General features: G+C 36.8%; 3 protein-coding genes across 12 annotated transcripts in view; 2 read left to right on the forward strand and 1 right to left on the reverse strand.

Moving 5' to 3' along the window:
• LOC139144956 (ARF GTPase-activating protein GIT2-like) overlaps window positions 1–6045 on the forward strand; it is a 41510-nt gene extending 35465 nt beyond the window's left edge. For both annotated transcript variants that reach the window (XM_070715792.1, XM_070715793.1), the window contains exons 12-17: window positions 138–290; window positions 955–1251; window positions 1663–1787; window positions 2675–2851; window positions 3169–3232; window positions 3859–6045. In XM_070715792.1, coding sequence (XP_070571893.1) covers window positions 138–290; window positions 955–1251; window positions 1663–1787; window positions 2675–2851; window positions 3169–3232; window positions 3859–4056 — 1014 coding nt within the window. In that variant the 3' untranslated portion in view covers window positions 4057–6045. The remainder of the gene's footprint in view (window positions 1–137; window positions 291–954; window positions 1252–1662; window positions 1788–2674; window positions 2852–3168; window positions 3233–3858) is intronic.
• A 689-nt stretch (window positions 6046–6734) lies between these two features.
• Window positions 6735–15490, reverse strand: LOC139144959 (THO complex subunit 6 homolog). Of its 2 annotated transcripts, none has more exons than XM_070715808.1 (13): window positions 15347–15490; window positions 14636–14754; window positions 13741–13805; window positions 13361–13412; window positions 12800–12851; window positions 12133–12219; window positions 11129–11200; window positions 10303–10405; window positions 9906–9958; window positions 9307–9375; window positions 8402–8515; window positions 7853–7981; window positions 6735–7208 (listed from the first exon to the last, which is right to left on the reverse strand). In XM_070715808.1, the coding sequence occupies exons 1-13, from the start codon at window positions 15362–15364 to the stop codon at window positions 7125–7127; spliced, it is 1017 nt and encodes a 338-aa protein (XP_070571909.1). In that variant the 5' UTR covers window positions 15365–15490; the 3' UTR covers window positions 6735–7124. The 2 variants fall into 2 exon arrangements, with proteins under 2 accessions (XP_070571909.1, XP_070571910.1); XM_070715809.1 differs by having other exon boundaries at window positions 6938–7208; window positions 14636–14751; window positions 15347–15390.
• The window catches only part of LOC139144957 (serine/arginine repetitive matrix protein 2-like), an 84600-nt gene continuing 74641 nt past the window's right edge, over window positions 15409–25367 (forward strand). For all 8 annotated transcript variants that reach the window (XM_070715802.1, XM_070715795.1, XM_070715800.1 and 5 more), the window contains exon 1: window positions 15409–15507. The gene's annotated coding sequence lies outside the window, so the exon portion shown is untranslated. The remainder of the gene's footprint in view (window positions 15508–25367) is intronic.

Here is a 25367-nt window from a genome sequence, read left to right on the forward strand (position 1 = left end):
TGAAACAGCAGAAATGTATTCTGTTCCATACTCTGTTTTTCTTTCACCCTCAATGGGCTACACTGTATATACATCTCCCTATAGACCACCCAAGACTCATAACGTTGTATTTTGTTTGCTATTTCTCCACATTACAGAGCAGGGCATCATCTGACATGTCGGACAGTCCCATCACCCTGGAGGAATACCTTGATGTCAAGAAAGCACTCGCAAGCTCAGAGGCCAAAGTTCAGCAACTTATGGTCGCCAATAAAAACTTGACAAAAGAAATCAATCTTTTACAAAGTGTGGTAAGGCTAGCCTTTCAGTCAAGTGTGTGCCAATTTGTGGCCCCATACTATTTTACCTAGTTCTTAGTGATACGTTGTATATCAGCGTTGTATACCATTCTATTACATAGCCTTAGGGACGCATTGCCACAACCGAAATGTATATTTGATTTAATTGACTTGCTGCCCAAATTTTTGCAATCCCTTCTCTGCTGTGATTGCTAAATTGCTAGATTGTGATTGCTGAATTAACCCTTTGAACGCCATAGGCGGTTTTTATCGCCCTTATAAAATATATACCAGTCAATTTTTTTCAGATTTTTGCCAAAATTTTGATAAAAAATTGCAGCCAATGGAATTTGATGTCCATTGGGCCCAAAATTATCAAAAAAATTACAGAAAAATTCATAAAAATTGGTAAAATGTTGCGGTAAAATTTCAATGGAAGAAATTATAGCACTGAAAGGGTTATTTTGTATGTTAATTTTTGATGAAATTCACAAATGCAAAAATAATGGTTTATGTTCTGTGATGTTTCAGTTGCTCAGAAATGGGAGTTACAGTTCCTTTTGCACTGCTTTGGTAGCATTTTTACTTCTTCCTCAGCACTCAGTGTATGTCTGTTTTGACTCGCTGCCTCTCGCTTCAGAAAAAATTTTACGCTTCCCAAATTTTTTGTGCACAGGTACAGAAATTAATGCAAGAGAACTCTCAACTCAGAACGCAAACCGTCGCCAAGACGGTGGAGGCACCAACCATCAGCAACGGCCATGACACCACACAGAGTGATGCCAGCAGCACGGGAACGGGCACTAGCAGGTCGTCAAGGAGTGGGGGGAGGCCCCAGTCCATGTTTGAACCCAGAGTGCAACAGCGGCAGAATCAGTGGAGCTCGGCAGAGGAGAAAGTCCCATCAACAGAAGATTTGTTAGCCGACTTGCCACCAACGGTAGAGACACTGTTACAAGACAACGAAAATGTCGTAAGTTTCTGTTTCAGACTATGGAAAGTTTATATAGCTAGTGATACAATACCTGTCACATCTTTTAAGTTTTCGAAAGTCACGGTATCGATCATTTAAAGACATCTCCAACAGCGGTCTGTTTGTTACCTTTGTATGATTTACTTAGAAGAATCGCAGATGCAACAATGAAAACAGAGAAAGTTATGTCAAATGATTTGCGTGAGATTTCAGTAGTCTTATTATTAGGTAATTCATTACTAAAGATTACTTCAAGCATAATTGTTTGTGACAATAAATTTATGATGCAGTTCTCTCAGAAAAAAGATAAAATAATTACTCTGAATGGCCATAGAGGGAGCTGTTTATGGCCATGAAATGATTCTATATTTTGTATGTTAATACCAATAATGTTTGTGGTGTGGCTTTCAGGTGAAAAGGAGCGGCAAGCTCAGTGCTACATCGACGTTGACAAAAGTAGAAGAGAGAGTTAGTCAGTGTGAAAGTGATTATGACAACACAACACTACAACAACAAGACGATTTGGCACAAGCAAGGTAAATAAAGAAGAATCGTAGATTTCTGTAAATTTTCCTGCAAGAACATCAATTGACAATACTCCTAAGATAGTTAGGGATTAAATTTTCACCCCATTGTCAAATTAGCGTGAGAGCGTGTTCAAATTAATGTATTACACATCTTAGAGACGCAAGATTTAAATATTTGCTCAAACTTTTCTCCAGGAAACTTTAAACTATTCTCTCATGATATCAAGAATACATATCAGGAGTCACAAAGCAAATTTTGATAATAGAGAAACAAATTACTTGTATTTGAAATTCAAATGGCTGCCATCCCCATATTACCTCTACCAGTGAAAAATTGAATTTTTGATTTTCACAAAAACAAGAGTGAATGCTTTATTTACTTCCCAAACTTCTAAATTAATCCACAGAGGAGCCAGCAAAATTATGTCAAAATATGAGAATCCAAATGTCTATCCCAGAGGTGTGTTCTGTCCTAAATTGAAAAAAATTCAGTCCTTATTCTCACAGAAAGTTGTCAAGTTCTATTCAAAAAGTTGCATTGTGTGGACTTTGTTGCCTACTTTGAATTCTATGGTGTGGTAAAGTTTTTGGCAATTTGCATTTCAAGTTCTTTTCAGCATGAAAAAGCAAACTTCAGAACTTGTACATCGTTTATGGTAACTGCATTAAGAGTCTCATTGTTGTGACTAAGACATGATTTCTATCATTTGAAAATAATTTTCCATTTTGTAATGGTTTCTGTCTTACCTTATATTTAGACAGTTTCAATCAGGAATATTTGGTATGCCAGTTTATTAGAGCATAGCAAGGACAGACAACAGTACAGTTTACTCATGGCACAGACTTGCTCCAAATTTCGGTATGTGATGATATTTATTTTGAAATTTTGTCCGCAGCATTCAAGAGAGGCATGCACACGAGATGCACAGAGAGCCTAGTGGCTCTGAAGACAGTGTACCAGATGGTGCAGAGAGGAAGTTCCCTACAGAACAGGACGTGACCAGAAAAACCGAACCAATCACACGCAAAATACAAATTCTCTTGGCTGCAGCACAAGAAGGAAAAATTGACAGGTGAGGGTGTATTTCCCAGCTTGTCTCATTGAGTAACTTTGCCACTCTTTCTGTTTGAGCGAAGGGACCCTATATGCTGGAGATTAGCCAAAGAACTTGGCTAGAAAAATTTGCCACTTCTTTCAAAATTATTCAACATGCCAAACACACTAACACATTCTGCGTGTGGGACTTTTGCACAGGGTGAATGGATTTGCCTTTTTTCTTTCAATAAAAAAATTATTTCTTTGAATCATATTTATTTTTTTTCTGGTCAAATTGATGGAGCAATTACGGTACTCTTATGATTATGTATTCTCTCTTTTCTCCTCATCTAGTTTTGTACCGTGCTCTGAAGACATATATAAAGCAGCATCAGAAATGGCAGATCTCTTTCCTGAGGTAAAGTTTGATAATATCCATCTAGTATGATGATCCATTCTTTCAGCCCCATTTTGTTGTTAATAAGATTGACCGCAATAAAAAAATCAAAAACAATCGTGCTGCATTTAAAGTTGATTTTGAGAGGGTTTACGCACTATAATCATGAGAAATTCAATTTTTTCTTTTATTTTAACAGACACATTGAATACACTGTTGAATATATTACTTACTTTTAATATTTTTTTGCATTTTCTAATATGTTCATGAACTTTCTGAAATGTGTTAAAAAATGTCTGGTAGTATTTGCAGCCATCCAAGTCCATTTCAGTCAACCATACACTTAGTATCATTCATTGCATTCTTGCACTTTTTCCATAATGCACTGTGCTTTTTGAAGCAGAAAATATAAGCATAGAAATATTTGGAAATGACAAGCAAGGTATTTAGTAAAATGGAATGAGAGTCGTTCTTGGTGGATTGTATTTGGTGAAGAGGAAAGTATTTCCTCAGAGTGTACCCCAGTCCACTCAATTTATCCGCTGTTTAGGATCATGATTGTCTGTGATCTCCATAAAGTTCTGTCACTTTTCAAATATTTCAGATGTGCGTTGTTGAGTAATCAAATATTTCTCATTCATTCACAGAGCCCAAGATCAGAGAAGACAAAGATGTCACTGAAGTTGCTTCTCAACTCGGCTGCCAGGCTAAAGGCAGAGTGTAAAAATATCCTGGCCAGGAAAGCAGGAACTGATATTGATCACCAGCAAGTTACACAGCAAGTTATACAGTGTGCTATTGACATTACAAAAGCTGCAAAACAGGTGGTCACCCTCGTCCAGTAGCTTTTGTTTTTTGTTTTAAATGTAGGGGGCTATATGCAAATGTAAGGTCATGTCATCCTAAACCAATGAGATCAGAGACAGCCATTAAAGACCACCTAGCTTGGTTTGAATAAATTTTTTCAAGCTGTGAAGTTGTTGCTTCAGGACATCTCACAATATTGAGAGAATAGTGATCAACGTATGTACCAACACAACTTCTCACAGAAATTCACCAAGCCCCATCATTTCACAGACTGGAAGATTCATTGCATGAGGGCGTTCCAACAGTGAGAGACCCCTCAAACAAAAAATTTTCCAGTATAGTCAATTCTGTGTCATAGCAACTAACTCAAAAATAGAATTTTTTGCGGATTTTAGAAAAATCTCCACAAACGGGACGAATTTTTCTTCTGAGTTGTCATGTATGTTCTACATAAATATTGCTCATTGTGTACATTTAAGTTGTGCAATTTTTAAAAAATTGACTCTTTTTTAGTGTTATTCAAGGTCTTGAAATACAGCGTACAGCTTTACACCATCATGCAGAAAAGAACAGCAAAGACAGGGAAAAAGAAGTACATATTTTTTTGTCTTGATTTGAAACTTGTTTTCTTTCTGTTTCTTTTTTTAACCATGTCTCATTTCAATAATTTAAAAATGTTTCAAAAATGTGTGATCGGTTGAGTTTGTTAGCATGGTAATTAACACTTCGTTGCTTTAGCTTGAGGGTCAAAGTTCAAATGTTCCAAGTGTTGTGACAGACTCAAAGTGCTGGTGAAATGTATACAGCTAAATTTTTGCCCCATTGTACTGCCACAACCAAGCATTTTCCTGGGTTTTTTTAAATATTCAACATTTAATGATAAATACAGCTTTGATCCACAATTTCTCAGAGTCTGTTACAAACTAATATCATTAGTGATAGAAGTGTTTCTAATGGGTTTAATAATGTAATGACAATGCAAAATTTTTATAAACATTCATTTCCAGGAAATATTTGCATCAAAAAGCCATTCCTTTTCGGTTTCAAAATTTGTAAGATGTGGGTTGAGAAATTCTTTTGATTATGAATCTTATCCACATTTCCAATTTCAGCAGGACTTGAGCATATTTGTGGGCCATGCTGAACAAGTATACAAATCTACGTAATACTTAAGGGTTTCATTGCTTCACAAAGCCATGGAAGGGCCCCCTATGAAAACCTAGTTTTCTTCATCATGAGGTTTGGCTTGTTGTTCTTCAGCTGCTCCCCTTTCTTGTGAAATGAAACAAAGTGATGCATGTTTGTGTATGCATAAATGTGTGCAGCTAGGGCCAGAAGACTCCATTTAGATTTACAAGTATAACCTGATGGCAAGGACATATGAATGCTGAAAATCTGCCGATCAACTCAAACTACAGCAGTCGTCCGCTGAGTGAATGAAACTTTGATCACTGTAAACTTCTGAGCATGCAATGTTGTGAAGTTATCGTGCCTTGAAATTGAAAAAGCAAATCATTGAAAAAATATTTAAGCATGGAACAAACAACTGGATATTTTATAAACAGAAAATTTCATGTCATGTGATGATGCAGCCCTTGATACAGCAGCCTCACTCAGATTCCACACAAAACAACGACTGGGTAGCCCTCATTGATACCAGAGAACGCATCCAAGTGTGTATGAATTATCATAATTCATATTTGTTTGAGCAGGAAAAAAAACACATTGTATATGTATCTGTTATCCTTTTTTTCACGTTAAATGTAATTTACATTCTTTGGAAGTTAGACTGTAGTTATTTATCCCAGAACCCTGTCAATTGTATTTAGGTATTTTTACCCAGTTGACAAGTAGCCTTTTATTTGCAGAAAGACGTGACAACTGAAATGTAGTTGTGCCTGCTATTACTTCGCCGACAACTCCCAAATCATGCCAACAAGTCTGTTATGGAGTCATGTTGCTATATTTGTATTTAAAGATGTCTATGTAAATTAGCAATTATTAATAAATGATTATTATTCAAGTGATGTGCGTGTGTGTACAGACCAAGATTTGTTGTTGTTCTGGTGTATGTCATGCTGGTTCAGTACAATGAAGAGTTCATAGGCAGTGTTTTTAGTAACAGTGGAAAGTAACCACAATTCAAATTTTCCTTCGTAACTGCATTGCGCCACATTTAGGAGAGAGAGGAGGAAAAAAATACCATAAACTACTTTAGCAACAATCTTTGTAAATGTATAGTTAGCTACCTGCCAGCGTAAAAGCATTGTACGACATCGTAATTGTTAAAAAGTGCCTCTACATGAACTATTGTACTGTGATTATGTTTGTGTGACTTGTTTTCGAGTCAAATAAATTGTTTTGCCAAAATTAGACAAAAAGAATTTAATGTTGATGACAGACATTGGAAAAAGAATTGTATTTAGATCAGTTTCTTCCATCCCCCATCCCCCCCAATCAAAGTGGAAATGTTTGATATTGTGATACCAGATATGAATTATTTTTCTTGTTTATTTTGTATAGTTTTCTGGGGATATACTATCACAGAATATTTGGAATATACAATCTTTGAATCAATTTTGCCGGTTGTTTAACAGTGGCCACTAGTTAAGAACCAATAGGAGCATTCTAAGTTGTGAAAGTAAAAGTAAGATGTATCCACCAGATCAAGCACAATATACCTCTCTTACTTACAGAGATAAACACTCAAATGCTCTAAACTGAGACCAACTCTATTTTATTACAAAAATTATCAATGTTTTAACTGAAATGAAAAGTACATTGGGAATATTGTGACCAACTTACAGTATCAAATGTATGAAAAAACGCAAGCAATAAACTTGGCAAAACTAGTACATGATAACGTCCCATGTGAAATTTAAATATTTGATAAAATTCTTCCATATATCAGGCCTCTGTCTTTCTTTTTTATTTTACTTTTTGTGGATAGTTTAACATTAGACAGTGATTGAAGGATGGGACTAAACAGCTTAATTTGATGCCTTCATCTGTAACTTCATCATAAAACACCAGCCACGTGTTGAACTGAAACTCAGAAATGTACATACAAACTTTCGAGAAAAGAAGGGCATTTTACTCAACACTGTCAACTGAAGACAAGGGAGAATGCTCTGTATCCAAAGTTTGTGAAGATGTCAACTTTATAACTGCTACCACATGCAGCTAGTACCTGGAACAAAAAAAGAACAATTTTTTTGTATTAACCCTATTGACAAGAATTTTGTTTCAAAATAAATACAACAGAAACATCTGCCAAACTCAAAATCATGAATGCCAATATGGAAGATAATAGGCTCTAACATCTGTACCAATTGGCAGCAGTCTGCAGCTATGAAACTGATCAAATTTGAACTTGTTACAAAATTATGTATGTGTTAGGCCATGTGCCGTTCAGAGCCACTTTTTTAGTTGCTTCATAGACAAGACACTGTTGGAGAACTTTATCATGAATGAATGCCTGTCCATCCATACAAGAATAATTATGAACAGCTGAGGAGGAAATGTTTAAAGCAAACAGAAATCATAGACCAATGAATGATAGCATGATATCCCAATATGCTTCAGTAAAATTCATCTTGTGGAACGTTTTGGCTTGTTTGCCCAAAAATGAAGCTGCAAAGTCTTGACCTTGGTTGAGAAGAAATATGACCACGCATTTGAAGGAACACCATGTTGGCCGCACAGGAAAGGGAGTGTAGCAATGCCAGTTGGGGTCCTAACCCATCCAATCCCTAACAGTATGAAGGTCTCTCTACTCAATGTAAGATGGGAATCAACCAAAGGTGAAATGTTGGCAAACTTCACTGCACTTACTTTATAATTTTCTGAGTGCGTATTGATGCCTATGTCATAGACACAGGACTGTGTACATGGAATACTGGATCTCAAATCACCATTGATGTTCCAGTGGTAGATGTGTGCACTTGTTCCTCCCGATATTACCTGTATGGAAAACAAAAATTAAAATAGTCAGTTTGTCATGTGAAATAACATGCATCTCAGAAGGTAAGTACCTGTAACTAGCAGTGAGCCTTTTAAGCTGACGTGACACTTCACAGAATTTAGACTGTTCTCTTCGAACGGCAAAACATTTGCAAACTACAGTATATGCATTAGTCCAGCATTGACTCAAGAAGTTTCGAGAAATTACTTATTTGATGTAAAATAGTTCAGAAACATTTATATCAAAGGTAGCACATTGAGTTTACAGACAGCAGATACCAAAAAATTCATCCCATCCACTTACAGAAGTTATACATATATTGACTAATTTTGATTTTGATTTTTATGACATTCATTGCTACACTGACACTGTTTCACAATGAGGACACTGAAAGCTGGTGACAATCGCAATAGCCTTACCATGTCTTCATGGAAGAGGACACTTTGTTGACAGATATTTGGCGTTGAAAAGACTGCAGTAGGTGATAATGACCTCATGTGCCATGATGTGAGGGATGGACCACCTCCACAGATCTACATCAAAGAAAGGATATTTATTAGTTTAGTTCGTTCGTTGAGGGATTCAACACCATGTGATAATAAAATCCTACTGTAACTATTAACATTGCTATTTCTCAGTATAGAGGTCCATTAGCCATAGAAAATGATAGGTTGGAACCAAATTTGGTTGTGAAGAGATTCCAGTTGGAAATGGCATGGAAAACAGTGTGCTACTAGAAGGCATTTCCATCCACAGTGTGAATATATTCATTTGTACAACGTATAGATTCTTTTATAACATGCCACATGGTCACTCTGTACTGTGATTCACAAGTACTAGTCACATGATGACAGCATAGATATGGCAAGTGCCCACTGGCTTGAAAAAATTACGTCAGCCAGTATTGCTTCACGAACATTTCCCTAAGGTAATTTGTAACCTAAAATGAGTCCAGATTATGACAGTATTCAGAGCATAAAATCTGTTGAATATTAGTAAATAATCCAGAGTATACAAGTGCCATGGTGATCTAGTGGAAAGGGTTTCAATATTGTATACATTAATTTTTGTGCCTACTAATATTCAATAAAATATTTCGAAAATCCACTCATACAGTATTTGACTTCCATGAAAATATATGGTCCATCTAATTTAATTTTACAAGTTTGCACTGAGCAGTCTTGACTAACACCTACGAAGATGAAATGTCACAAAGCTCTGTCAGTTTTCTGTAGCTCGATGATAAAGAAAGATTTTTTCCAATATTAAATGTATAGCAACTGAAAGGAAATCTGAGAAATGTCTTGAATAAGATCTTCCTTACCAACCAGTCATCGGAGGGATCCACTGCAACACAGCCGATCCACTTGCCTAGATTGGGACGACTGCATTCCTGAAGTCAAAATAGAAATACACATAATGATTGTACAAAAATCAAAGCTTTGACTATGAATGTGTAGAATTAACTTTTTTTGCTGTATGGAAGAGTATCACAAGTTGTGTTTCAGTCAAGTACTGTGTACAAGAGTATCACAAATTGTGTTGCGATCAAGTATTGTGTAGAAGAGTATCACAAGTTGTGTTTCAGTTAAGCACTGTGTATAAACGTATCACAAATTGTATTGCGATCAAGTATTGTGTAGAAGAGTACCACAAGTTGTGTTTACGTCTAGCACTGTCTGTGATGAACACAAACACTCTCATGGGTTTTGACTGCTACCTCATGTTAAATGCAACACATGGGACCTGTTTTACTTTGATGATTTTTAACCAACTTGACCCGGTGGTGACACATGAACTTGGTAAGACAAGGGTCAGACAAACAACGGACTTTGCAAATAGTGAAACACAAAGATGTAAAACTGATCTTTATGCAGCTGATGTTGAACTTGATTGTGATACATGTGAGTGCACCATGCTTACCTCACTCTTGTAAGGTTCAATGACATGCACAGCCTCCCTTGGTCTCCTTGTATCTGAAAATATTAACACTCAGATGGTCAAAAAATCGTATTTTGCATAAATTAAGACTGAGTATTGAATCAAGATTGATACAGGTCTGGAAACAATTAGATTTTGATGAATTTGAACTAGAACAACCCTGTATATAATGTGCTGAAGATCCGCCATGGTAATTAATCAATTTTGATACAAAACAGTAACAACCGCTTCCTCTTTCTGTTGCACTGTTCAGACAGAAATACATTGTTAATTCTCACACTTCCATTTCCCCTTGCTAAGGTCCAATTGTTTGACATACATCATACAGGTTTTACGTAGAACTCTACCCTGTTCCTGATACACACAAATGCCAATTTACCCCATACTCTGACTGATCCATCTTCTGACCCTGATATGACCTCCTGGCAGTTGTTCCTGAATGTCAGACAGTGAACGTAGTCTGTGTGACCTTGTAATTTGTCCTGCCAGAAAAAAAGACGCATTGACTTTGTAAGGGCAGCTCCCTCAAGGGTGTAGGAAAATTGGGCACACAGTCCATGTAGCCGACAATGAGATGCAAATGATATGCAGTTAAGGTCTCCTCAACTAACTTTCAGCTGGTTGTTCACTTTCTACTATTTTTATAGTATTTTATACAAAGGCACAGACTTATTCTACCTGCAACTTAAAACTGATAGTGATTTTGTAGCTCATTCTTTACTATTTTTCATAGTTTTCGGTAGCCGGTAACAGACACTTCGTGTTCGTGTCGGCTACATGGACGATCTGCCAACAAAATTGTTATAAAACTGACTGTGCAAACAGCGAATACATTTCTGCTACTTGACCGTTTCTCTCAAATCCCTTTCAAGTGGTTCCGATAGAGCAATTGCAACTGCCTGGCCAAATTCAAAAACGAGCAGATGAACATCATCGAATACAAAAGCTACCTTAGTGGAGGTGCAACACTGCCACAATGATGGCCATTACCGCACAGTGAAGAATTTTCATGCAACAAAACATCTGACATATATCTTTATCCAATCTTTTCACGTTCAGTATTCATTTCAAACACATCAACCATTAATACAAGACTGGATATTTCAGGATAATTTCAGCACAGCTCCAGTATCCCTCATGCTGACATTTGAATGATTTCTCCAACACATCATCCAGACTATGCTACCAAAGAAGAACTTGCTTACCTTGCGGGTACCAGTTTCCAAATCCCAAACATACACATTATTATCTCCACTGGCTGAGTAAAGAATATTATCCTGAAAGAAACACAAATCGAATAAATTAAAAGAAGAACTCAATTTCACTTTAAAATTTTTGAGGTAAAAAACTTTAATGATAGGATTATTACGCTGTATAACATGCATAAAACGACAATAAGATTTATCATGACATAGGGATTATAAACAGGGTTCTCCAAGAGGGGATTTTGAGAGGTGGGCTACCCCTCTGTTTTGCCAGCAATCTATCAAATATGTTAATGACCATATAATAAAATACAATTTCACAACAAAAGAATATGCAAATTATAAATTGTTATGCAAATTGGTCACCCCTGTGTTATCTGCAAGTTGTGGAGTACACTGCCCAAGGAAACACGCCATGAAAAATCCTTTGCTGGAAGAGCAGACAGGTCTGAACAGGATACCTGTTAAGTATGATTCAAAATGCCATAAAGCCAATGTGAAGCTTGACTGTATATATTTGACATAATCTTATTGATGTTGATGAGCATGATGAATGAATGACATCCCAGCAATAATGATTATGACAATGCCGATGATGACAAAGATAAAGATAATGATGATGCAGAGGACAAGGAGGAGATGAGAAAGACTGAAGAATATTTGGTTTAAACAAAGCTGTATGACAATCAAACATGTAAGTGGGGTTATCAGGGGGGAGCAAATCACTTTCAGACCCACAGGTTAGTTACCAAAAAAGATCACAAGCAGGCCAAGCCTCAGTTTCAACAAGTAACAACACAAAAGAAGCACAAAACTCTTAGCCTGGTCATAAAAACTACTTGCTTATGAGCTTACACTAGTGGATTTGCAGCTCACCCATGGTTATTTTTCTATATATCTACTATGAGGGCACTATGATATTCACAAATTACTTCAGGAAATGAAAACATACCAAAGACAAGTCATCGATGTTCTAGGATAAAATTCAATGTTGAATAGCATACCTTTTCACTGAAGCAGAGAGAGTTTGTTTCAGGCTGATCAAAATTCAGACTGGATGAATTATCCAAAGACCACACAACTTTTGGAGTCTGCAAAATAAGAACATGAAAATTGATTTCTCGGGGAAAATGAACATTTTTAGAGGGAAATGGTGATGAAAGGGGTAAACCCTTTCATCACCATGGTTTGGCCCAAATCCATTGTTATCACTGGTGGGTTCGGACCTGTCTACAGGACATTGGGGAGAACAGGGTAAACACTTTCTTTCATCCAATTCATCCCCTGTACTGAGGACCAGCTAGCACACTATGATGCTAAAGAAATAGGGTGAACTTCTGAAACCATTGCTCACCCTGTGAATTACATTTTCAGGCTGTACGACTGACACTTTCTGGCATTCAAATGCTGTTGTCCTGCAAAGTGGTTCTCTTTTCCACACATTATCTAGTGGTCTCACCACCATTCTGTTACTCTACAACTTAGCCATAACCATGTCTGCATCGAATGACTATTTGTCTGTACTCTTCAGCATGGGCAAAAAAAAGTTCTGATGTAGGTTTTTTATAAACACTGCGATGATCAAAATTTGTAACCAAGCAAGTGGACAAGGCTGCAATTTACATACTTATGAAATTAATGACATTTATACCATCCAGAAGCTTAATTTACCTTTTTGTAGATATCAGACCAACTCCATGCATTTATGCTTCCTTCACCACCGCTAAAACAAGATTGAGGAAAATATGAACAAAAGTTATGTACAGCATTATCAATTTTGTTTGTGATGACAAGGGATAATTTTTACCTTCTTGAAAAATTCTATGTCACATCACGAATCTACCTGATTCTTGTTACAGCTTAAACCCAAATTTGTCATGGACAGAGATTAATCTTTTCAATGATCAACCATCTGACCCAAAATTATTTTTTAGATAATGTGGAGGGTACTGGGGGTAAACTGGTTTGACGGTCTTCATCATGAACAAGGGTCATAAACATATACAGCAAAGTTGACAAAGAGATTTCCTATGAACCTTTCTTAGAGTGTCCCTCAGTTTCAGAGTTTACAAGAACAAGTATCTCCTAACAACGAAAAGTAGCTTCTTCAAGCCTTGTTTTTTTTAATAAGTTTGCAAATTTATATTCAAAGCATATTCATTTGGGACAAGTCTTTCGTTTTCAGTAGCTGATTCTCACTGGTACTTGAAAAAAATAAATTTATTCACTTACCAAATAAGAAATTTTTCTGTTGCTATAAGGGTGTAAATTGAACCACTATTACCTGTATAAGAGATAACAGATAAGTGGCATGAAGAAAGTAATATTTCTTTGGACCACACTAGAATAATGGTACCCTTGATTTTAAAGAGCAACGTGAAATAAAATTACAACAACCCAAACTTCAAGTTTTCCTGACTTCATGTTCTTTACGATTTAGTTCCAGTCACTGCTTTGCATGCACAGGTATTCCTTTAACAATCTCGCTACAACAAAATCTGAAGCGCCCTCACTGGCAATGATGAAAAATGTAACTGCAACACAGCATGACAATAGATACAAGAGCTATGTATTGTAGTGTATGGGAACAAAAACTTCAATTGAAGGCTTACCTTCAAAAGTTAGAATGGGTTTTCTGTTGTCTTCCAATGCATCAGGACTCAATGCTGATACTAGACTAAAAAAGTGAAATAATAAAATTAAAGTGTGAAACATCCCCAGTGCGATAGTTAAAACCACAAAATAGAATATACCATTCTGAGACTAAATTTTGTATATTTTGATTATTAAATTTGATATCTACAACAGCAATCGGAACAGAGGGTGTTACACCAAAGTTAATTCCTCTTTCTATGTTTTTACATTCTCTATTGGTTTATCACTTCTTGTCTATTTTTTTGATGATAATTGGTGCTTTCTGAAGTGTTTGGTGGTATGTATTACCAATCCTTTTCTGCATCACTTGTTCGCTATTCTCAAGAAGTTTAGAACTTTAGAAATGTAGTTGGAGAGATAAATGAATGTCAAAATACTCATACAAATGTTTATAGATCTATGTGTATGTATGAGTGAGAATGTATACACACACACACACACACACACACACACACATATATATATATATATATATATATATATATATATATATATATATATATATATATATATATATATATATATATATATATAACAAAAAAGAAATTTGTCTGAACCATCAGTAAGCTTGCAGTGTGCAGCAGCTCAGACGGTTATATCTGATTGGTTGAGAGTAACTGTTTTCAGCACCTTAAAAAGTCTGAAACTGGGGGATTTTTATAATGATTGGCTATTTGGAAATGATTCAATACGAACAATGAGTTTCAGCTAATCAATTGTATAACAGCTTCCAAGATGCTGCACATTAGCCTTACTTAGGGAGTGAAAAAAGTGTTCTAGCAACTGTTTCTTTGTATTGATTGAGACAATATGGAAATACCTTACCGTCTTTGTAATATATACCCTGCTCACCTAAAAACAGCTATCTTTCCGAAATTGTTTGCTTCAACAAGAAACTTTCCACATGGTGAGAAACACTGGCAGAAGACAGTCATATGAAGTTGTTGCCGTTGCTTCTGTTGTATCTCCTGCTGTAATTGTCAATGATTTAAATAGAAAAGGCAATGGTCACTCAGAGAGCCTACCAGAGTCTGAGGTTGAGAACACGATGATTGGGGGGGGGGAACCAAATGTTCAACCATGAGCCTACCACTGAGGTTTCTGTGGTAGGTGGGTTCTCATGTTACTGTGACCATGAAGGTAAGCAGGGATCATGAGGGAAGGTTCCCTTCCTTCCTACCTCCTTGATCATGTTGCTGTAACCATGAATATCTATTTTTGTATGTCCATGCTATGACAATTACAGAACACAAGTCTGGCTGTGTTGTTTACATAGTTTACCCTCAGCAAAGGCAAGCGTGCTCCCGACCTTATACTGTTGACTACAACTCTCCTACCTATCTTTGGAGAAGAGTAAATCGTCATGCCTGATAAACTTGGTGTTGTTGTCACCCACGTGGTTAAATCACTGGGCTCAAAGTATGAAAATGTATCGGTGTGCGAATGCGTTGTGTTATAGGCATGTGTGTGAACACATAAATTGTCGCTTAACACCATAATCTTGTTAACAGGAACTCTACTATTGCACAATAATGCAAAATTACGTGTTATTTACAAACTCACCTGGAAATTGGCCGCCATTATTGATCGTTTGTTTGCGTAGCATTTCCTCTTATCACTGCATTGCGCATGTCAGTGTCGTCATATTGAGCGAAATTCGTCCATTACACGTTGGAGCGAAGATGATCGTTGTTGGCTAGTGCCCGGTCCTACATCGGAAAGAGGTAAAATCTTACGAACTTTTCACCGCTAGCATGTATTTATTGAATAGTACGTATCTTGGTATGTTCGATTCTCCATAATGCTCGCTAGGTTACATCGTCGTGCGCATCCGAACAGAGGTTACCTTTTCACGTTGTATACCGATTGTGGATGGACTACCGTATTTTGATATTTGATGCGGTCTGGCGTTTTACCGTCTGAGTACTATCAGTTTGACAGTCAAATGGTTTCATCCCGATAGTATTCGGACCTTCCCAGTCAGGGGGTCTGCCAGTTCCACCACAGAGTTTCTTAAACAATGTGCCCCAGTTCGATTTTCCAGTGGGAAGTACGAAATTGTGTTACAGTGAAAACATCTGTGGCCAGTGGTAATAAAGGCAGTTGTATCGATTTCGACAAAAGTGGTCTGTATACAACCAGACGCATTTGTTTTCCGTAAACCCTATTAATTATTCATCTCTGCAACGGTAATTCTTTGATGTCAACACCAGAAAACAACGAAACCTCACAGCACCTGGCAAAAATTCCTTGTAAACTGGGCAGCATTTCGATGGCCCGTTGTCTCGTTCATCAGTATGGCTGCGTTATACGATGAGAAAATAAGAATTCGCATGTGTATGTGTGACTGACAATGCCATATACGCTTACCCTTCTTTCTGTGAAAACTGTTTGCTGTTTTTTCATGTTTTCTTGAACAAATCGTGTGACATGATTTAGTCAGTTTTTGTCCTCTTATTCACTAGCTGTACAATTTCCAAGAGTATTCCCAGTGTTATGTGGGCCTCCTTACTGTGCTCACTCAACAATGCACATCATAATGGGACAAGTTGGACACAACTAGGGCCTTCAGCCCGCAGTTGGTTTATTGAAAAATGCCTGTGCGACCAAGATAAAACAAGAAACAAGATACTTTTGTTCATATTTATTAGAAAGAGGTCAGCTGTTCGTTTTCTAAGTTTGTAATATCTCATGACTTGTATTTCTAATAAATACTCCTTGCAAAATTGACAGACATGATATGCATGATTAATAAATACATGCATAACGAGCTCAGTATTTTCCAATATTTTTTGTCTCAGGATTTAAATATTTTTTGCAGTGGCTCCCATACTAATCTTTTATTAGCCATACTGTCATCAAATAATTGTGGTTTTGTAATTATGGTGCAGATACAGTGAGATTTTTATTACACTGGCAAAATTTAGCCTTTAATGTATCAGAATACCCATGAAAAAAGTCACCTTCATGGCTGGTGATTCAAAGGTCATTACAGTGATCTTGACTGTTGAGGTTAGAACATGAACATTAACAGGATTCAAATGTTACTTCGGGACAGATGAATGATTCACTTTTGTAGAAAAATTGTAAAATTTCTGATCAGGTGCCTTTAAATTTATTTATGGCTGTGTAAATGATGGTTGACATTCATCATGATATCTGATGATAAGGTTGTTTTGTGAAGGTAATGATGATGAACTATAAATGAAACTTATTGTTCAATACTTTAATAATGAAACATAGTATAGTGGTATTGGATGATGTAATTTCTGATACCTCTTAATATGTTTATATTGAATAGTAATTTTTGCACTTATTAGAATCTGACTATTGTAAAGGTCCAATCTTCAAAATTAATCCTCTTTCTACCAGGCTCCGTAGACAAGCCATAGAAATAACTACAACTTGGGAGAAAGAGGATTAACTGATTTTCATGAAAGAATTAATCAAAACTGACCAGATATTTCCCATGTACAGTACATATTACAGAAATGACTGAAAATTAGACGTTGAATGCCCGTGGTGTTACCTGTAAATGAGAGAAATGCAAAGGACAGTGTGTGAATTACAGAAATTTTACTGCTGCTAAATTGCAAAGTTCATACATAGACACAGTTTCTCTGAAATGAAATGAACCTCGGCATATGTCATAGTATTAGCGTGTGGGTGTTTGAAAGAGTTCTCTCTCCTGGAACATTCTTTTTTATGTGAAGTCTTTGCAGCATTCACCCAGTGGTTGTTTGATATTGAACAGATTTGATTTTCTGAAACGAAAGAAATATGAAATGGATGGGTAAGCAATGGTTGCCATGGTAGTAATGTCTTTGAATTATTTATTCACCATTTAACTTGCCCATAATCGTACAAAAATGTTTCCCATTATCTGTCAATCATATGAAGTGGTGAAGAGAATATTCTGCTATGAATGTTTTATCGAAAGGAAACCTGGCTTGACTAATGTAGACTGCTAAATGATTGACATCAGATTAACAAAGTGTAATGTATGAAAGTGTTGATTGTCACATGTACGCGTACAGCTACTTCATCTTTCCCCCACCCATTTTCATCGAACTTCACATGTGCTGTGAAAGAGGGCAATGACCTCCATAGTGTCTTGTTTACTCATCAAGAATGGACTATTCTACTTCACATCCAAGGTACAGTACATTAGCATTCTGTGGTGAACAAGGCAAAGCACACTGTCTGGAACCATCTTGTAGAAATGGTTCTGTTGCGATTATGGTTTGAATCTTCAGATGTTACATTTGACGCTGGAAAGTACAGTATAGTAGTTCGGGAAAATCATAGCCAGTTCGCCAATCTCATGCGGTTTGTTTGCTGCAAATGTGTGTGCGGCACACACATTTCTTTATCGAAAATGCTATGTTAGATAATGACCAGGTCACTGTAGAAGGTGGAATCCATTTCAAGCCTGAGGCTTCAAAATACAGTATAATTACATGTAAAGCTGGAGTTGGCAAAGTGAAATCTCTTCTATAAACAATTACCTGTACTAGTATCTCTCTCTTGATTTTAAATGAGGATTTCTGCTGTTATTGATTGGGCTTGATAGAAAAACTGTATGTTTACCCTGTCATCCATGTTCCCTCTCAGAGATCCTACTTTCCTTCAACATCGATAGGGTCATGCCAAAATTGTTGAAGTGAAAGGGTTCACAGTAAACATAGAGAATGCAGGACTGATTCATAAATCAGCACAGTGAATGCAAGTCTTTGCTAACAATATTCAAAATTTGTGGATATTCAAGACATTTCTGAAGATTCGCCGGTCTCAGCTCTCTTCAGTGCAGACTGAAGCATTTTTGGTAAATTTTGACCCTTCAGAATGGGTCTTGTTTTGTTGCTTTATTGCCATTTTCGAAACATTTGAGGTGTACACATGTAGCTTACAATCCTACAACTGGTGATAGAAATGTTGAAGTGGAGACTCTGGTTCAGCCCAACACCTCATGTGTGTTTTCCTATGTAACTATAGACTTTGTATATATGTACATGCCATGTATAACTAGGTACCGGTCTGTGGACTCTGGTCCAACACACAGTCAGCAGAGTTCAGTGTTCTGAATCAGCAGAACTGATCACGAGACTCACAGGGATTCTACAGAAGTTCATTGATTACAAGCGGAAAAACCCTACCAAGGAGACTTTCAGTTTCTGTGTTTGTACATTTTGAAGCCGCATTGGTGTATTTTTTTGTCAATTAAAGTTTTGTTCAGTCTGTATTTGGTACTCCCAAACTCATGATGAAATATTCAGTATTGAAATCCTACTCAAATGATATTTGTCAATATAACCTATATGAAGGTAGTGTCAAATAGCAATGATAATAAAAATCTTCATTTTTAGAACCAGCTCAGAGGAAGAACCTGAGTAGAAATATTTACGTCAATGTATCTGATGTTATTGCGACTGAAATTTAGTCCAGATTAAATGCTATACTATCTATAACATTGCATATTTTTAATAACTGCAGGGCTGATACCATACCTTGTTCTTCAATATACATGTACCCGGTACCTTGTGAAGAAGAATAAAAGGATGGATTTGTTTTCTGGAACAAAAACAATAAAAATATCATCAACAATTACACCTTCTATATACTGGTTAACTTTTGAGAAGCTATCTGTTAGAATAAGCACAAAAAAATTAACAAATAAAGCATATGACCTCGCTACCAGTTGACCATTTTATGTTTCGCAATTCTGTGAAAAAAGCTGGTTGGATATAGTTGGCAAAGTCACCAATTTTAATAACCTTCCTGTGTTTTATTTAAAGACAATTGCTTTGTTGCTGTTGTTTGCCCTTTCCTAAATTGTCTAGCATTACCAGCGTTTGTTGAAGGTGCTGCATTCAATTCTTTGATGCAATTTTCATGGACACTGAATGGTAATCTGAAATTGCTAATAATGCTCATCGTGTTGTGTGACCTTTACAAAAGTTAAATAGCATTCATTGCATTTGACTGCATGGAATTAAATTTTGGTCAGATCTAGTTCATCATGAATATTTCCCACTGGAAAAATGCAAAGCTGTTTTGTGTCATTTTTGTTCCTTTTTAAATTTTGTATTACATATATGTACATTAAAAAAGAAATTAATAACATTTGGGGTTTTTTGTATAAATGAACAGTCACAAATGCATACAGTTCCGTGTGATTATCTGCGAACATATGGCATTTATGAAACAAAGGAACGGCAGTGTGGCTATTTATGTTCCTGTAATTTGTGTCAAAAGTCATTTGATACTAAAATAGCGTAATTCAAATGAAAAAGCTGAATATTCTGTTGACATCACTCTTTTGAGATCAATTTAATTATCAGTATTGAGGTGATTTAAAATTTCTTGTATTGAATGATTGATTCTTGTCAGAAATTTGTGTTTTACCTTGGACTTTGTGAACTTGGCATTAATTTTTGTAAAACGGAGACATTAGCAAACAGATCAATATACCTTACCAAGTAATGTCTGACCTTTGACTTCAGTAAGTGATGTAAATATTGTTCATTGTGTTGCTGCAATATTTATTAATAAGTCTTTTCGTTAATTTTAGTGTATTTTAAACAATTTAATGGCACCAAGTATAATTTAGGAAATACAGGGTTTGCTCTGGCTACTCAAGCTGATTAGCCTTTTGGCTAATACAGTGTGAACACAAGTAGCCAGATTTTTCTTTTGAGAGGTGAGGTCAAGGGTCACACACATTCATCTCGGAGGGTCAAAGGTGATATCATTAAATACTCAAGAGTAATGATAACCAAATATTTCAGGTCTGCCACTTTCTCATCATCATATGTATCCTCAGTGCTGCTTTAATAGTTCAATAAAAAGAATGCTTCATATCAAACTCATGCATGACTATTGAACACCACTTGAACTTTCAAACGTCATCCAAAGAAATTGTGAAGTACAAAAAAATACAGAAAAGAGTAACATCCTCAAGATCTTCATGAACGTGACATGGCATGCCATGATCACACTGATATTGATACACGTCCGTGCATGGCCAAAAGACAGCAAAACTCAGTAACAATTTCCAAGCTAAGTAAACAGTGTTTTACAAAGCTGTTTTAAATCAAACTGGTTTGCACAATCCCTCGATATAGAAGTGACATTTTGGTGACATTTCAGCTTGAATCATACCTTGAGATAAAATATAAACGTGAAACAAAGACATCATGTGTGCTGCCATTCACGTTCAAGAGCATGGTGTGAACCCGTGAACTGGCATGTGCATTGGCTGCACGTAAAAGCAACTCTACTTTCCAAGATCAAACGGTCCGTGTCTTGTTAAAACAACAGCATAGCAGTGAAAATTGTAATGGTCACCGGTAAAACCGCTCTTCACAGATGAAAGGATGATCGCTGAAAACAACTGAAATTGCATGTTTAGACTTGGACTATGACAACCTCCCGGGAAAACAGGACAGCGTGAACGTGAACAATGGCGGACGTAACTAGAGTGGGACTATTCTATTTAGGTAACGGGGGACATTTCGGAGGGGCACAAGTACATGTATTGGGTATACGTGCCATTTTGCTCACGATACTATCACGGGAACTTCGATGTCCCATTAGCTTCTTTTATCTGAAAAGTAATTTTACCAACTTGTACGACCCATTATACTCTGAAAACAGTGGCAGGGCTTATACTTAGATGAGTACGATAGTACTATGGCGGAAGACTTCCCAAGAAGTAAAACAAAACACCGCAATGCAACAGAACATCGTAGAACAAAGTGACCGAACGTACAAATTTTGAGTCGCCAGTCTGGCGATTGTTCTGACCGTCTGAGTCGCCAATGAGTGAATCAATTCGCCATTTTGCCGTCTGGCGAGCGGTAGCGCGAACACTGAAATAATATTTTGATCACTTGTTGTTGAAAATTAATGAAATGAGAGGTATCATTTGTTTGTATATTCCACAACATAGACCATGCATCCACATTTTGGTATATTTTTAACCCCAACCAATCAGGGATATGGATAATAAAAGGTGTGCCATATTGACATGATCTCTTGCACTGAGCTACCTGTGCCAAAGCAATTTAGTGTCTGGAGTTCCTCTTGGCATTCTGTGAATGCAAAATTCCGGGTCGGTAGTGCTCTGTGTGAGATCTGATGATCTTCAACTGTTTCCCTGTAGTCTAAAATAGTCTTCATGCACACACATCAAAGATACACCGCATCATCTCAGATATCATCCTTGTATCATTTTTCATTTAATCCTTTCCATTCTGTGGCTGACAGGATGAGATTACTTGTAGCCGCCATTGCCTTCCAGAAATGCGAGTCACTTTGTTGAAATCCTAATCTTAAAATGTGATTTATTTGTACCAGAATGAGCAGCACAATTCTTTGACTAATCTAGTTCATTCTGCAATGTAATATGGCCGTGTCTCATTCTACTTTGAGCGCTGTAATTTTTCAGGCCAAAATTTCAATGCAATATTTTACCAATTTTTATGAAATGTTTCTGAAATTTTTTGATAATTTTAGACCAAATGGACATCACTTTTAATTGGCTACAGTTTCTCACCAAAATTTTGGCAAAAATATGAAAAAAAATTGACTGGGTCATATTTTATAAAGGCGACCAAAATTGACTTTGGCGCTCAAAGGGTTAATAGTATTTTTGATGGGCACTTTAATATGACATACACATAAATGTGAATCATCTTCGTGTTCTCCACAGCTTGGAAAAACAGAGGGAGGACATATTTACATAACAATATATATTTTGCATATTCTTTTGTTATGAAAATGTGCTTTGTATAGTTATCAGCATATGAATAGATTACTCCCAAAAACAGAGGGATGGCCAATCCCTTAAAATCCCCATGTGGAGAACCCTGCATCCCATCCTTTTTTGACCTATTTTTGTTTGTCTTGTCATACTTCAAAAATTTACAATCATACTGAATAGAACTCTATGCTTTCAGAAAAAATGTACATTTTTTGTGTAGCAGATATTGCCATCTTTTTTCACTTTGCTATAAAGTCAGTGCCATGTTTATTCCAACAATACATTTCTGTATTTAGGTAGAACGCACCTCGGGGACAGAAATTCGGGCCTTCAAAATTTGTCAATTTTCTTCTGACCTACCACTTGTGGGGGCTCATTTTGAAGCTCTTGGTGAAAGAAAAGTTTTCACCGTCTTAGTTTTTCGAAAATCGGAAATTGTATTTTTTTCCCATAGAGTTAACACAGGGGTGGCGGCCATTTTGAATTTCAAATATCGAGAAATCGCAAGTTATTTGTCTCTCTTGTACCAAAGTTTGCACGGTGACCCCTGATTTTTATTATTGCTTTGGTAAGATAATGGTTGAAAGTTTCGCTGAGGAAAGGTTGAGCAAAGTTTAAGTCTTTCACTTTCGAGGTGCATATTACCTTAAGTTCATTTACTGGGTGTGACTCATGATACCTTTATCATTGCGTTCATAGACTTTCACAGAGACTGTGGGATACTTGAAATCCACTTGCATGCAGAAACCTATTCAGGCCAAATATAAAAATGTGTGTTTCCTGTATTAAACCTGACCTGCACAATTTAAAACCCACCTACCCTAACTTTTTAGTCCCCACGGACACCGTCCGGGGGACTTATAGGTTTGGTCATGTCCGTGCGTGCGTCCGTCCGTCCGTCCGTGCGTCCGTCCGTGCGTGCGTGCGTCCGTTCACGCAGATATCTCAGAGATGCCTGGAGCGATTTCATTCAAACTTGGTACAAGGATTACTCTTTATGTCATACAGATGCACGTTGATTTGTTTTGTGATACGATCCAATATGGCTGCCAGGCGGCCATTTTATTACGATTTTTTCATGTACAGAGCCATAACTCAGGCATGTTCCAACTGATTTTATTCAAAGTTGGTACAAGGACATTGACCGATGTCATACAGATGCACGTCAATTTGTTTTGTGATACGATCCAATATGGCTGCCAGGCGGCCATTTTATTACGATTTTTCACGTACAGAGCCATTACTCAGGCATGTTTCGACCGATTTTATTCAGAGTTGGTACAAGGTTATTGACCAATGTCATTGATATGCACATCAATTTGTTTTATGATACGATCCAATATGGCCGCCAGGCGGCCATTTTATTACGATTTTTTCATGTACAGAGCCATTACTCAGGCATGTTTCGACCGATTTTATTCAGAGTTGGTACAAGGACATTGACCAATGTCATAGATATGCACGTCAATTTGTTTCATGATACGATCCAATATGGCTGCCAGGCGGCCATTTTATTACGATTTTTTCACGTACAGAGCCATTACTCAGGCATGTTTCGACCGATTTTATTCAGAGTTGGTACAAGGTTATTGACCAATGTCATTGATATGCACATCAATTTGTTTTGTGATACGATCCAATATGGCCGCCAGGCGGCCATTTTATTACGATTTTTTCATGTACAGAGCCATTACTCAGGCATGTTTCGACCGATTTTATTCAGAGTTGGTACAAGGACATTGACCTATGTCATAGATATGCACGTCAATTTGTTTCATGATACGATCCAATATGGCCGCCAGGCGGCCATTTTATTACGATTTTTTCATGTACAGAGCCATAACTCAGGCACGTTTCAACCGATTTTATTCAAAGTTGGTACAAGCTTATTGACAAATGTCATAGCTGTGCACGACAATTTGTTTGTGATACGATCCAATATGGCCGCTGTGCGGCCATTTTATTACGATTTTTTCATATACAGAGCCATAACTCAGGCATATCTCAACCGATTTTATTCAAAATTGGTACAAGGACATTGACCTATGTCATACATATGCACGTCAATCTGTTTTGTGATACGGTCCAATATGGCCGCCAGGCGGCCATTTTATTACGATTTTTTCATGTACAGAGCCATTTCTCAGGCATATCCGCATGTTTCAACCAATTTTATTCAAAGTTGGTACAAGGACATCGACCAATGTCATAGCTATGCACATCAATTTGTTTTGTGATGCGATCCAATATGGCCACTGTGCGACCATTTGTTACGATTTTTTTCATGTCCTGAACCATAACTCAGACATGTATCAAGCGAATTCATTCAAAAGTATTTTTATCACAGACCTAATGAAGAGGACTCTATCCTCTTTGAGGACCTGTAATCAAAATACCCATTAACAAGTGGGGGACTGTGTCATCAACGATGACTTTTTTTTAAAATGTTTTTAACAAAACCATGCTTGATTTGCAAATTTTGCTGTTTTTTCACCGGTCACGCCCCATCAAAAATTTAAAAAAAAATCATACCAGTTCCCTACAAACTGACCTACCCTATTTCCTCAAGGCATGCTAACAGAAACACAATATTTTTTTATGCCCTATAACCATCCAAGTTTTGGTATAACCATATTACATGTACTTGCTATGGTAAGTCGGACCACTGTAAGAGAAATCGGGGTGACTGCCAGAGTTAAATATTCTTCCAATCATTGCTGTTATCAATAATATCACCATCATTTCTATGATCAATAATGTAGAAAATTACAGTTACACCATGTTCAGTATTCAGATCAACATGGAAAGAACAAAAATCAT

The sequence above is a fragment of the Ptychodera flava genome, chromosome 12 (genome assembly GCF_041260155.1).
Source record: "Ptychodera flava strain L36383 chromosome 12, AS_Pfla_20210202, whole genome shotgun sequence".
NCBI classification, from domain to species: Eukaryota; Metazoa; Hemichordata; class Enteropneusta; family Ptychoderidae; genus Ptychodera; species Ptychodera flava.